Source organism: Alligator sinensis, unplaced genomic scaffold (assembly GCF_000455745.1).
Source record: "Alligator sinensis unplaced genomic scaffold, ASM45574v1 scaffold4_1, whole genome shotgun sequence".
Classification (NCBI taxonomy): Eukaryota; Metazoa; Chordata; order Crocodylia; family Alligatoridae; genus Alligator; species Alligator sinensis.
This window is the reverse complement of record NW_005841887.1, coordinates 726,182-740,645: the sequence shown is the minus strand read 5'-3', so window position 1 is coordinate 740,645 and position 14,464 is coordinate 726,182. Positions and strand designations below refer to the sequence as shown.

Genomic DNA, 14,464 nt, shown 5'->3' with positions numbered 1-14,464 from the left:
CGGCATTCAATAGAGATCAGTTGTGTATATGTTGTTCCCTTTATTTGACAAAACACTACACACATTTTTAGATGTAGAGTTCTTTTGCATTCTGGCAATTTGTTAATTATTGCCACACAAGCTCAGTCATCTGCGATATATAACCTGGGAAGTTTTCCAAATTCATTTTCAGGGGAGTGAAGTGCTTACTACTTCCTGTATTTAGCAAGATTCTTCAGTCACTGATTATGCCACCACAATACTAATGATGCACTCAGAGCAAACACCTGGGTAGCTCAGCTGCACAATATTGGCATTTTTAGGCAACACCAGTAAGAACTAGTCTAGTATTTCCCATTAAAGGATTACCCAGTACATCTAGAGATTTAATATAGTGCAAATCGCGTTGGAGAAGTCCATGCTCATCTTGGACTCACCTGCACATTTTTGCATGGTTCCAAGAGTCTCATACATAAACTGTCAATGAAGTGCCAATGAGTCATAAGCTCCTGATTAGAGGTAATGATTTTGGCAGATTGTTTTCCCTGTTTCCGCTATAATAGGATTATTTTTGCTAAGAGAAGGGCAAAAGTATTCCATTTTTTAAGGTTCCACTTAGAAGCAGGAAAATACATATTAGGCTAGCAGAAGCTACACACACACTGCCAAGCTTTATTATGCAGACTGACATTTTAAAAAATCAGTTTAAAAAAAATACAATCAATGTCTTCATATAGGGTGGCTTTACTAATAAGCTTCAAGGAAGGTAAGTGCCTAGTTCTAATATAATTTTAATGGGACTTTGGTGCTCGTTCATCCTTTCAGTTCTTCTGAAAATCTCAGCCTTAATTTTTGGCAGTTTAAAGCATATATTTGGCCATAAATTCAGAAATGTAGGCCACTGTTAATTTTCAGTTTTATCAACAGAAAACAGTTTTTTGAGGGTGACAAAAAAAAAACAAACTACCTACACTTCTCCCAAGCCTAACAGGAAAAAATACATGAGGCTTAGACTTTATGGCTAGGTACAGACATTCAAAAAGCCTGAGGCAGAATCAATCTAAGTTGCACAGTTTTCTGTAGTTTAAATTGGTGAACAGAACACACATGCATGTTTTTGGAGGTGGGGGGAAATCATAGGCTGGGTCTGACATTTTTAAACTAATCTGTGTGCGCCAAACTTCTGATCTGTTATGGTTATAGACTCGTTTTCAATCACTAATATTACACATTACACTAAAAGTGTAATGTCTGTACCTGGCCTATAAGCCCAATAAAGTAAAGGAAAGGCTGACATTTCAGTGCTTTTTCAAGGTCCCTCTCTATTGAACTGCCCGGTGTCTGACAGCCCGATGTAGGGGAGGATATCAGGTGCAGGTAAAGGTGTGATAGGATCTAATGTGCAAATCACAGAATTGTGGCTTCTGCCATACCACATGTGCATGGCAGGAGGCATGATTGTGCGATCACACATTAGATCCCATTGCACCTTATTGCCAGTGCAGGGGGAGCACAATCCCAGGCTTCCCCTGCACCCACAAGCAGCAAGCTCCTGTGGCTGAGAGCTTCATGCACACCAGTTGAAGAGCTCCTACCTGCAGGGATGCCCCATGTACCCCTGGGGCTGGAGGATCTCTGCTACAGCAATGCTTCCACCCCATGGATGTGGGGAAACCCCTGGGGCTGGAGGATCACCAGATGGGTGGTCCTCCCATCCCAGGGGTTCAGGAAACCCCTGTGGCAGGGGGATCACCACTGCAGCAATCCTCCAGCCCTAGGGATTTCCTACACCCCTAAACCCTTGGGATCATGACAGCTGCAATCCCCAAAGCTCAGGAGTGAATGAAACCCCCAGATCCCGCCATGATCCCTAAGGCTTGGGGGGTTTTCACTGGGCATAGTGCCCTCCTGCAGCTGGGAGCCCTGTCAGCGGATGGAGCTCCCAGAAGCAGGGGAGACCCTGCAACAAGTACAAATTAAAACTTGATAGCAACCTGCTCTAAAGTTGGTGTACATTTTCGAGGTCTAACTTTATAGGTGGTTGGAGGGTCTCATTGTGTGATAGCTAGTTTGCATGTGTAGCTAGTTTCCAGGTAATTGCACAGTTAAGCAGTTTATTGTGCAATACCTGTAATGCAGCGGGGACCTCAGATGGTTCTTTCAGTGGAGATCAGGCTTAGGATAGAATTTCAGACTAATGTCATGGGCATGACTCAGTGCCACTGAAGTCTCTGGGAGATCCTTCCAGTCTCCATATGATGCTAAAACGAGGTTTTCAACTATGAAGTTCAGAAAAGATACAAAGGCTGTATGGATTATAGACGATCCGCCTCCCTACCAAGGTAGACAGGCTTCAACTCCTGACCGTAGTTATGCTATGCTCTCTGTCTGATGAACAAATGTTCCAACTGTGTGTGCAAGTGTGTGTGTATGGGGGGGGGGAGGGTAGATGGAGAGGGTTTTAAACATATGAAAAAATGTCATTTACCATTGTGAAAAAAGTGAAAAAAATGTTTTTAAAAAAATCTAAAACATTTTTATTACACCCACTACCATTTGTGCACATACTCTACACTTCCAGTCTCTGCCTTTGTCAGAAGCTCTTGTCCTTTCTTCAATGTTCTCATTCCTGTAGGTAAATACTCACTACTCATAAGAGATTTGTTTCATACTGCTGCATATTTCCAGGAAAAAAAAATATATACCTACCATTTCATATCTTTTCTTTTCCTTCTAAATTCACAAATCACTCAACAGCTTCACTTACATTGCTAAATTTAACAGAGCTTTATTTTTATGAATTATAAAAGCAAAACGATCAGGTTTGATTTTTGCATTTCTTGCTCAGGCAAAACCCCTACTGACTGCATAATTGGGCCTAACTGTATAAAATGAACAGCAGATTGTATGTCTAGCCTCTTTTGAAAGAAATGCCTCACGTGAGATGGATTTTAATTCTTTGTCTGACAGTGACACATGATGCTGTGAGGCTCCATGGACAAGCAGACACCTCCTCTCTATTCCCAATAACACACTTGACAACCACGACCACTAGTATGTCCGCTACCATAGATCACAAGGGGGATAAGAAAACAGAAACAGAACGATAAAGCACACTTAAGCTACCCTTTGCCATGTACTTTTCTATTCTCACCTTCCTGTTATGACATTGGGTTTGTCTAGTGGAAGGCAGGTTTGCAAAAACTGTTTGAACACCGTGGCAGAAAGGGCTACAGCAAGATCTTTAAACAGGATAAAGAGAAATAGAAATGAACAAAGTTACCATGTATTGAACAGGATAAAGAAAACTTGGATATTTTCATTAGTAAAACTGTCTTCAACCTTCATTTACAGGTCAAAAATTTGGCACTGATGGGGATGGTTATCCTTTTACATTTGATGGGTGCTTCATTCTTAGCAGAAGCATTCAGTTGTTATTCAGTTGATGTTGTTATGCATAAGAATAGCTTAGGCTAGAGACAGTATAATTAAGTCAACATTACAGTTAACAATCCCAAGTGTCAGGGGCCAGGGTGAATGCTCAGATAACTGAGAGGAACTATTGATTCAGTCTTAGCCTTTACCTGATCCTCACTGTCAATATGTGCTTCTCAATCCCAGCCTCCTCTTTTCCCTTCTGCTTTCTACTTGAAAGCTGGTCTTGAGATATTATTGATGTGCAGGCTAGTCTTTTCATCTTTGCTCAATAGTCTTGCTCACTATACAGTATTCTTCACATGACTCCAGTGAATTTTAATTGCTCTTACATTTAAACTAGTGTCCTGTTTCTAATTGTTTAATATATAGCATAGAAAGGCAAACTGCATATAAGGTAATGTACCCCACCACTATGCTAGTGTATAATTATTCTCCAGAGTATATTTCCTGGTGTATTTTTCATCTCTTTTCCTGGGTAGTTTTGAGTGGATCAAACAACAGCAGTTCAACCACATCATTTGAGGACTTAGTCAACATTTAAGCTATTTAGCCTTTTTTTTTCTTTCATGCTGGCCTATGTACCAATCTCTTTAATCGGTATTTATCTCCTTCACATTTCCCTGTACTTCAGCTGCTGTTAATATTCGCGTCACACATACATAGTTCTTTATACTATTTTTCGCACATTCTTAAAGTATGTCCATTGCTGAATGTCCTTTTAAACTTGGCAGTAATCATACTTAACACTATCTTAAATTATATATAGCAATCTGCATTTTCATTGTGTTCATGGAATAAGGTAGCTAAAGGTCAAAAAGTGATGATACTCATTGATCTGACTGAGTTGCCTAATTCTCTCTCCCACTGTTGAAAATCTTGAGTAACTTAAGAGTTTTGTACCAATGTGAAACTGAACTGAGAGTAGGACTAGAGTCCATTTTGAAGATTAGACCCCAGAACAGTTTGCAGACCGGGACCTAGATGTAAAAGCAGAACAGTAGTACATAAGGAAAATATTTGAGAAGAGACAAAAGTCTGTTCACAGGAAGTAGTTATGGCACTAACCAGGGACTTAAAAGCACTAGATCCAAAAAGGGATTAAGGTTGTGCAGTATTGAGTGTTGTGACATCTAATGCAGAGAGAAATCCAGAACCCTCGGATAGAGGCCTGTACAGCAGGTGGGATGACTTTGGTTCCTCAGAAATTGATTCAAACAACCAACTTAAGCAAAATTGCCTGAAGAGTTTGATCTGAAGAGGAGGCCACTTAAAGCTAGAAACACAAACACGCATCTTAAATCCAACCCTTAGCCATGGCTTGGTCATCTTTCTCAGAGGTTGCATGGAGGCATGTCCATCCACTTGGAATTCATAGTCCTGAATCCTTCACCTGAAGTTAGATGCTTAGTCCCTTTCTTTAAAAAGGGGAGTAAGGCTCATCCCTTTATTTTACAAGACAGAAAAAGGATGGCATACATTGAATAAGTTACAAACATTTTCCTATAACAACCACAACCATTAGGTTATCCAGTCAGGTTCCTTCTTGTTCTCTTTTTCTAATGAATTCAGCATTTTTTTCTGAACAGCATAGCACTGCCAGTTAAAGATACTTAGGTGCTTTCTCCCAGTATGGTGTGTTGGCTGATGTTTAGGACACTCTCCAGAGAAGAACGCGGTTTAGAGCACCTCAAAGGAAGGAACCGAACCTAGCTGTCCCCTATGCTGAAGGAGCAGAATGAGTCTAACCACAACAATAATGTAAAAAATGGCAGCAGAGCTACTGTCGCAATCACCACCACCTTCTGTTCTTTAAAAAGAAGTGATGGGCGGTACTTAAGGTAATGATATTATGGCTTTTTCTTCCTTGTTGCTTGCATGCCCCCAATCGAAATATTGAGAACACAGGAGAGAGAGTCTCCCTGCCCTTGATACTACAAACTGGCATCACAACTTCCCCCAAAATTGCAGGGAAGGTCCATCTCAGCTCTGTTATAGCACATACTTGGGCACTCTGGATACCATGCACGCTGCCTTGGCACATTAATGCTCTGACAAGAAGTATATATCCAGCGCAGATGGAGTCTTTGCAGACCTGGCCTGCCAAACTCTAAAAAGCCTCTACTAACCATGAATACACTGTGAATTTTTCAGAGATTTATAATTAAGGCACTTTCTCATGGGCAGAAAAAAAAAAAGGGACAAGGGGAAGCATATCCCTGATGTTAAGCCAACTGTCCTTCCAAATTTCAGCTCCTGCTCCAAAGTGTGGAGGTGCTAAAGGTTTTCAATGAAAGAATTGTGATGTTTGTTGTTTTTATGTACCCAGTACATTTTTTTCTTAAACTTTGTAGGAATATTGGAATCACTTTTGCTGCAACATTAAAATCGATTCAGGTGCAGGTACAGACTCCAAAGCAGGCAAAAAAGAACGAGCTCAGGTTTGACAAAGTTACAACTGAAAAAGGGTCTTTTCAACAAAAGTCTTGCTTTAAACAAAGGTACCATCCAACTATGACTGTCTATATAAATAGGGATTCTTTTTTCAAAAACTAACAGCAGTTCAGTCCATTTGCCCCTGTTTGCTTTAACACCTCTCTTGACACCCCAGCATTTGGCAAACATGAAACATGCTCATGAAAATCTTTGGTGTTCATTGCAATATTGCAAATTGGGATGACCAGTCTGACAGGTAATAAAAAACTGCTGCCGATCTCCCATAACAGAGATGGGCAAACTTTTACACAGCCCCTGCCACAGGCTGACACACCCATCCTTGACCCTCCCTCTGAGTTGCCTGCACTTCCCTTCTCCAAATATACCTGCACCTCTACAGTGAGGGTAAGCACAGGCAGGGCAGACAAGCATGGAGAGCTATGAAGGAGGGTGCTGCAGCAGAGAAGGGCGGCTCAGAGCACCTGTGTTCTGGCTGATCCTCTAGGCCAGGGGTGAGCAACTTTTTTGGTCAGAGTGCCAAAATACCCCAAGCTCAACTTGAATGGTGTTGGTGTGCCAGGGCAGACAGCATGGATGCTCCAAGAGGCCTGATCCTTATTGTGGCAGTGCAGCTGTGGCCTCTTCCCTGCAATCTCCCCAGAGATGCATGTGTACCTGCTGCCAGCAGTGATCTGGGCTGGGGCTCCACAGACCTCGCAGAAGTAGTTTGCAGCCTCTGAGATGTCTGCTGTAGCTTGCCTGGGCTATGGGCAGGCCCTGGTCACCCGCCACGGAGCCTGGGCTGCTTACAGCAGGTGGTAGGGAGGCTGCAAGCAGCCTCACTGAGATCTGCAGAGCCCCAGCTTGGCTCACTGCTGGTGGCATGTGCACATTCACCTCTGGGCAAATGGTGGGACAGCCGCAAGGGGCCCGATCCTTGTTGTGGCAGCACAGCCCCGGACCCTTCTCCTTTGTCTGCCCCAAGGCATGCATGCCAAGCAAAGGCCTTCATGTGTCACGCTCTGACATGCATGCCGGGAGTTGCAAACCCCTGCCCTAGGCTACATCAGACTTTCTCAGGCCAAATGTCAACCTCATCACAGGCTGAATCTAGCCCATAGGCCATAGGTTGCCAACCCCTTCTCTAGAGCTTTTACCAAGGAGTCCTAGCAATTGCAGTTATGAGCCCTTTTCACCTTCAGGTTTTCTGTTTGATAGATCTACAGCAATAAACCGTAACAAAAAGGATTTGGCCACAAGGGTTATTTGACATTTTGAGGTGTACAAGAGAGGGAGATAATACTACAATGATCATAACAATGCATGTACAACATGTGAGTGTCATTAAAATATCCAGTATGACAACAATTACTAATATTTATGTGGTGATACGATGCTGGTTAATGTATCTACCATTATGCACTCTTTTATTAATAGCATGTAGAAGGCTCCTAAATAAAATATAACCAAGTAAACTGCTCTTACAGTTAAAGCTAAGAAACTATAATTGCATTAAGATGCTATGTTCAGTTCCCAGCAAGGGAGAAAGGATGTGGGGAGGTGAAGAGAGAGAGACACACACACACACAAAAAGGGCTTATTATGAACAATGGTATGTGAAATATCACAACATATTGAGTGCCAAAAGATCTGTTCAGACTAAAATTCTAATTCTCTTCTTTTGGCTGCAGGGCCTCCGCCGGGCTTTCACAGCTGGGCTGCCACAGAGCCTAATCATGATTCATGAGCCAAAACTTTTTCTGCTCTGCTCACCCTTCTGAAGCCATCCTCCTAATTAGCAGGCAGCAAAAAGTAATCCCTCTCTATCAGCCCACGTGTGAAAGATGGCCCACAGTAATGATAATACAAGCAGCACAACACACTCTGGGGTATATCAAATCGGGAAGCCCCTGGAAACATGTGCAATTTAAATAGATTAGCTGGCTGAGTCCCAGAATGGAGGCTCTCTTATGCCTGAAATAAAGCTTTTTTGAAAAGGAAGAGAAGTCTGGTGGGAAGCCGGGAAGGAGGCTGTTGGACACTAAGGGTGAACTGCAGAGCATGAAATAGAAAACTAGGAGAGCCTGTTAAAAAAATCTGAGATCAATCTAGAAGCCAGATTTAAAATTTGGGGTAAATTAGTATGCACAGGCGGAAGCTGCATAAAGTTTGGTTAATAATAGAAATATAGAATAAATAATCTAAGCTTCAAAGAATTCCTTCAGGAAGGAATGATGCATTTTTCAACACTCTTGTCTCAGCAGCAGGAAAATTTCACATTTTAAGCAGTTATTAAATTGGTTATTTTTGCAACCACAATTTTGGGGGGATTTTTTTGAAGCAGGGGAGGAGTTGCAGTTCAGGTGAGTTGGAAAATGAGTGGGTTCCCCCGCCCAATCTTTGCATCTGTTTCCTTTTGGGATTGTATTTTATACAGATAATTACATTACAGCAGCTCCATTGGTAGGATCGTGGGGAAGGGGGAAGTAGAGGGTCCGGGTAACCATATGTTTGTATTTTTTTAAATATAACAAGCACAAAAAGCATAAAGAACCAAAAGAAAATAGTGTTAGACTAATTATATTTTCTCAATCTAAATTCATCTTGGAATTGTAATGAGTTATAAGACTAAAGGTTTGCTGGCTGCTGAACAACTGGTAAGCATGATACTTACACTTCACAGTAATAGGCACCTTAGACAGGTGACAGATTATGTATAACTGTTACATATAGATTCAGAATCACACACATCAAGGTACCATGTTGAGATTCATGTCTATTGTGCCTTTTTTTGCCTTCATTCAAAATTTGCCCAATATCCAACTGTCATGCGTACCACTGGACAAATCAGAATATTAAGTATTTATTGACCTGCTAGATGCAGCACGCTATTCACTGATAACCCGTATATAATCGGACAAATACAAAAAAAAAATGTTGAAACGACTAAATAGAAGGTAGAGGGCTACTTGAGCATTTTAAATGCTTTAGTAATTTTTTTTTCCACTCTTAATATATTATGTTGCCCATTAGATTGTTTTACTAATAGAATGATTATATAAAAGGTTTCAATTTGAAGAGGACAAATGACTTAATTATGCTGAAGTGCTGTGATTTCAACAGTCTTTGAATAAATCCATATTTTAATAAAGACTTTTAAAAGCACTTCTCTGTGGAGAAGAAACGGTTACCTTTAAAGAAAAACATCATCACTTCTTAATAAAAAAAAAAAGTGGCAGGATTTGTTGCAGAAAATTGTCAGTGGCAGACAGAAGTTTTGAATAAACTCAGAGCCTTCCTTTTGTGTCGAGTTTTGCTGGCAGATACAAAGGGCAGGGAGCACAGTGGGTGTCCTTTCAAAGGCTCTTCGGTAGACTTTTGCTTTTTGCATTTTCGACAGAAAGTGACACTAAATACTATAAAAAGAAATGTATTCTGCACAAAATGGCTGTCTCCAACGAGTACAGCAACAACTACTGAGCTGCCTACTTGAGGACTGTTTAAGGGGATCAGCAATCAGGTAGGAAGAAATTCCCTTCAAAGATGCTAGTTCAAATAGAGCCAGTGAAAGGGCTGACCAAACACAGTTTCTATCTACTTGTCTGGGCACAACATTTATTATGGATATCTGATTTCTAATAGGCAACTATCAACAGCAGTAAGAAAAACCCACAGTCTTTAATAGCTGTTTTGAGCAAGAGCGAGGGAGTTAGGAAACAAGCATGAAAAGCAGACTAATGCCTCATTCTCACGGCTGAAACCCTTTGATGGGGCAGGAGCGGAAGCTCTCTCTATCATAGTCTGTGTTGTGGTGCGCACGGCTTTGATGAATATGAGACAGCTCTGTAGAGTCATTAAAACAGAACCATTTCTAATTATGCACTAGTGATTAAGCAGATGTGATGTTGAGTGGGGGGAAGTCTGATTAATGATCCAAACAGCTAGTTTAGGCTGAGTACATCTAGCACTGTTAGTTTGAGAGAAGTGATATTTAGCAGAACAAGAGAGCTCTTGGTTTCAACTCTGCAGTCTGCCTCTGTTGTGTCATAACCTCTTGTTAGGATTGCTAGCCACATTTTCATCAAAGAAAGAAAATCAGGTGAATCAAAATTCCCCTTTGATACACCTGCCAAGCATGTGCCAACAATCATCCGGCTCCACATTCAGCTTTTTCATTCCACTTGTTTGTGAATAACTGTGGGTAGTATCTACCTCATTTATCTTTTGCTGTCTTTTCTTCCAACTATGTCTGCACACTGTACACAAAGGAGATCCTCAAAAAAAAAAACCCATGTCATGTCTTTATTTGTTGCTTTTCTTCTACCTATAATCTGTTAGACATCAAGTTGAGTATTATGCATATTTGATCAGTAGCGAGCTCGTAATTATGAGTGCATGTCGTGTGTCATGAACTCTGTCACTCCATCTGATCTAAGGTTGGATTTGCTTGTTATAATGTAAACCTGCAGAACAGCATCTTTATGAACAAAGGTGGCATTTGCAGTCTGCAGCTGGCTGTCCACATCATGTCATTGTTACCTGGCATCAGTAGCCTAGCCTAATGGTATGAATAGCTTGCTATACCAGCCTTACCCCTAATAATGCATAAGCCAAGTGTCAGCAGCCAAAAGTGCATGGCACTATCTAGAAGGCAACTTAAGTCTTGTCATCAAGGTCTAGAAGTCAAGCCAGAAGGTCCAATAGAGGTCTGTACTCAAGTTATGTTCTGGAGATAATAAACAGGTCTGACACAGTTAATCCTGTGCTTGGCAAAAAGGGGCTCTGAGAAATAGTGATGGCAATTGCTCTTTGTAATATTTGATGTTTTGCCTTGTAGAAAGGAAGCAAGTAGGAAAATACATTTATAATTAATGCTTCCAACCCTTCTTAGGGCTTGGGTCACAGCTGTAAGCATGCAATAGGTAAACTGAATCATCTCAATAAGAGACCTAGGCGATATTATACCGCAAGACCCCCCTAGGCACAGTTCCCTCTTCTTTCCCAATGGCTCAGAGAGCTACCATAACTATATGTGCGGCAAATGCACACCCCACCTCTGCACCGAGTCAAGGCACCTTCACTTCTATGGCTTTGCTCATTTGCATGAGCTCCTGTTCTCCTTAGTTCAAACTGTTGGAAAAAAGAGGATGTGTGGACTACAATGCCCAGGAGGAGAAGAAGAAGGGAAGCTGTCATGCATTATAGTTGAAGCAAATAGGACAAGTTCTCTTTGGGCTGAGCAAAGGCTTCATGTCACAGATGAGGAAAGACGTAATCTTTTGGCAAATAGCTCTTTTGAAAGTGAATCTTAATTTTAGTTTTGGGCACCCAAAAAAGGTTAGGAAACTGAAGTGAATTCATATTATTTATATAAGTAATAAAGGGCTGTAAGGCATATTTATGAAGAAAGATTGAGAAGCATGATACACGGAGCCTACCACTTGGCTAAGTGAAGGTAAGGGGGAGGTTACAAGTAGTAACACTGTGCGTAATGACATAAAAGGGAATAAAGAAAAAATTTGACTAAATATAAAGTTTCCTAATAATACTTATTATTTAGGTAGCACCAGAAGATGCACAAAGCATTTTACAGGAGTTCAAGAAGAACAGTCCATGACTAGTTAAGAAGAACAGAAAAGTAGAAAGGGATTAGAAGAAATGGAAAATATGCCTGTTTCTTTCTTTACTTTAATAGTAGATCTCCTTGAATTCTGCAGTAATTTAATTTGGGGGAGGAGACTGACCATTCCCCCTCCCACAAAATTTTTCTACTACATAGCTATTTTTTCCAAAATCTGCTGTTCTGAATTCTTGTTCTTTTAAAATTGTGACCCTCAAAGAGGCCAATACTATTAACTTTTAATACTATTTCCTCTGTCATATGATTATCTTATACATGTCCCTTATATTAACTGTAGGGAGCACAGAAGAAGACAAACGTCAAGAGTTTGAACACTACCAGATTGTAGATTACTGCCATGGTAATGCTTTCTTGATTCATCTAAATGTAGGGCAGAAACCATGAGAATATGCTGGAGGAGAAGCTTTTGTATTGTTAGATAATATTTTCCATTTCTAATGTCATCCATTCTAGACAGACAGGGTCTATATCCTGCTTAAGCACTATACTATACTGTCTGTAATCCTGCTACAGAAGAAAAAAAAAAGAATACCAAAATTACCCCAATTAATTAACTGAATTCCACTGAAAAGTGACAGTTTAAATTATTAAAAGAAATAAGTATTACTTACAAAAGTTGAATTTTCCAATAATAATGTGGTTGTATTTGTTTCTACATTCAGTTTAACAACATGTCCATTCCTATTTTTATACACCACTTCTGAATCTGCAACAACAAAGGTATTAACAATTAGCAAATACATTGAGTACTGAATATAACATTTGTAGAGAAAATGGGCATATTAAAAACAAAACTTTTAGAAGACCTACTACTACATTAAAATATGTTCAGGCAGTTTATAGACCGAGCTTCATTTTTAAAGTCCAATTATATTGACTTTTCTTGAGATTATTAAAATGACACCACTGTTGGTAGTATGAGGTGATGTAGCAGGGAAAGGGCACTGTGTTATCTGAAAACTAGTCTAAATCTATCCCAATCATGCAGCTAGTCCAATAAAAGGGACACCACAAAAATTCTTGAAATTCACAACTGCTTGTGCAGTTTGTGCACCGTATTTCATCAATTCACTCAGAAAAAAACTATTCCATTCACTTCAATGGAATCACTGCTGTAAGGTCAGTGAGTTTAATAGCACTTTTCCTACGAATTAAGTAAGTCTGATTACCCTTGAGTTCTCCAGTCTGATAAGTCTTACTCCTCATGTGAACTTGTCTGTATTACAAATAGAATCATTAAATACATGGATGACCCTTGTGAAGGAAGGCTATTACATCAGCAAGGTTTTCTGGCCAAAAGTTGGGCATCTGTTTCATTGCAAGTTCTCATACAAGTGCCTTAGTTCAATTTCTGTCCCATGCCTTTAAAAATGTCTGCTGACCAATAGCCTTTAGTCCTATCTTTAGGCTTTCCTTACTTGATTAATTAATAATATTGAAGGGATCTCTCAGTTCCATAACTTCTGCTACTGAGTTATGATACTGTTGTGCTATATCACTGTCAGGAGCACATGGATGGGTGGACTTCATTATATTAACTAAAAAAGGATTGAATGAAGGTACAATGTAATATATTCAAATAAGATGATGTGCAACCTATTTAAAAACAATGTAAGTTCAATTTGAAATGGGAGTAAATCTCTCTTCTGCTACCTATCTTATAAGTTTCTATGGCCCCCTCCAGATGTTACATTTGCTGAGGGGTACATGTACATTTTCCACAACAAATGGTAATATGCCAACTGTTAAAAGGATTTGTACCAAGAAAAATGTGGCTGTTTCACCACAAAAATGGTAGATCCACAACAAAGCTGTTGATTCAAACAGCGAATGCTTTGCTGTGGAAGGAGAAACTTAATGTCCAGCCAGGTCTCTAACCCACTCCAGTCTCAAAGTGCTTTGCTGTCCTTCCCCCGCCCCCCACAACTTCCCCAAAGGCATGTAGTAAGCAGCTGCATCCCTGAGAGCCCACCTAGAGGGAACTGTCAGGGCAAGCTGCTCTGTCCCTGTGGCTGCTAGGGCAGGGAAGGCCTGGTCCTAGGTTCCCCCAGGCAGATAAGTTACCCAACATCATCAAATCACTACCCAGCGCTGTGTGGCCCAGGAATTCTTCAATAAGCCAGTGCATGGAGTTGCTCAGCACCAGCTTCCCAACAGTGGGTATCTTGCACACTGGTCACCCAGAACTGGAAGAGGCACTGCAGTACTGGGCATCCCTCTACCCTTGCAGTTGTCCAGAACAGCCCCAAGCCCCATAGTTTCATAGTAGTTTCATAGTTTCTAGGGTTGGAAGGGACCTAGGCAGATCATCTAGTCCGCCCCCCTGCCATGGCAGGAAAGAGTACTGGGGTCAAACGACCCCAGCAAGATGGTCATCTAACCTCCTCTTAAAAACCCCCAGGGTGGGAGCCTGCACCACCTCACTTGGAAGCTGGTTCCAGACCCTGGGCACCCTGACCGTGAAGTAGCGCCTCCTGATGTCCAACTAAAACCTTCCCTCCGCCAGCTTGTGACCGTTATTCCTGGTCACTCCTGGCGGCGCTCGGGGGAACAGGGACTCCCCCAGTGCCTGTTGATCCCCCCTGACTAGTTTATAGCAGGCCACAAGATCCCCCCTCAGCCTTCTCTTCTGGAGGCTGAACAGGTTCAGGTCCCGTAACCTTTCCTCATAGGACCTGCCCTGCTGTCCCTTGATCATGCGAGTGGCCCTCCTCTGGACCCTCTCGATGCTGTCCACATCCCTCTTAAAGTGCGGCTCCCAGAACTGGACGCAGTACTCCAGCTGCGGCCTGACCAGTGCCGCATAGAGGGGGAGGATCACCTCCTTGGTCCTGCTTGAAATGCATCTGTGGATGCACGACAAGGTACAGCTGGCCTTCCTAGCCGCCTCCCCACACTGCCGAGCCATCTTCATCTTGGAGTAAATAATGACTCCAAGATCCTTTTCCACCTCCGTGCTGACAAGAGGGGAGT

At 41.5% G+C, this 14,464-nt stretch overlaps 1 protein-coding gene across 1 annotated transcript in view; it reads right to left on the bottom strand.

The window, feature by feature from the left end:
• The window catches only part of DPP10 (dipeptidyl peptidase like 10), a 393,708-nt gene that overhangs the window by 229,355 nt on the left and 149,889 nt on the right, over positions 1 to 14,464 (bottom strand). Inside the window, exon 4 of the mRNA XM_025196931.1 lies at positions 12,103 to 12,197. Coding sequence (XP_025052716.1) covers positions 12,103 to 12,197 — 95 coding nt within the window. The remainder of the gene's footprint in view (positions 1 to 12,102; positions 12,198 to 14,464) is intronic.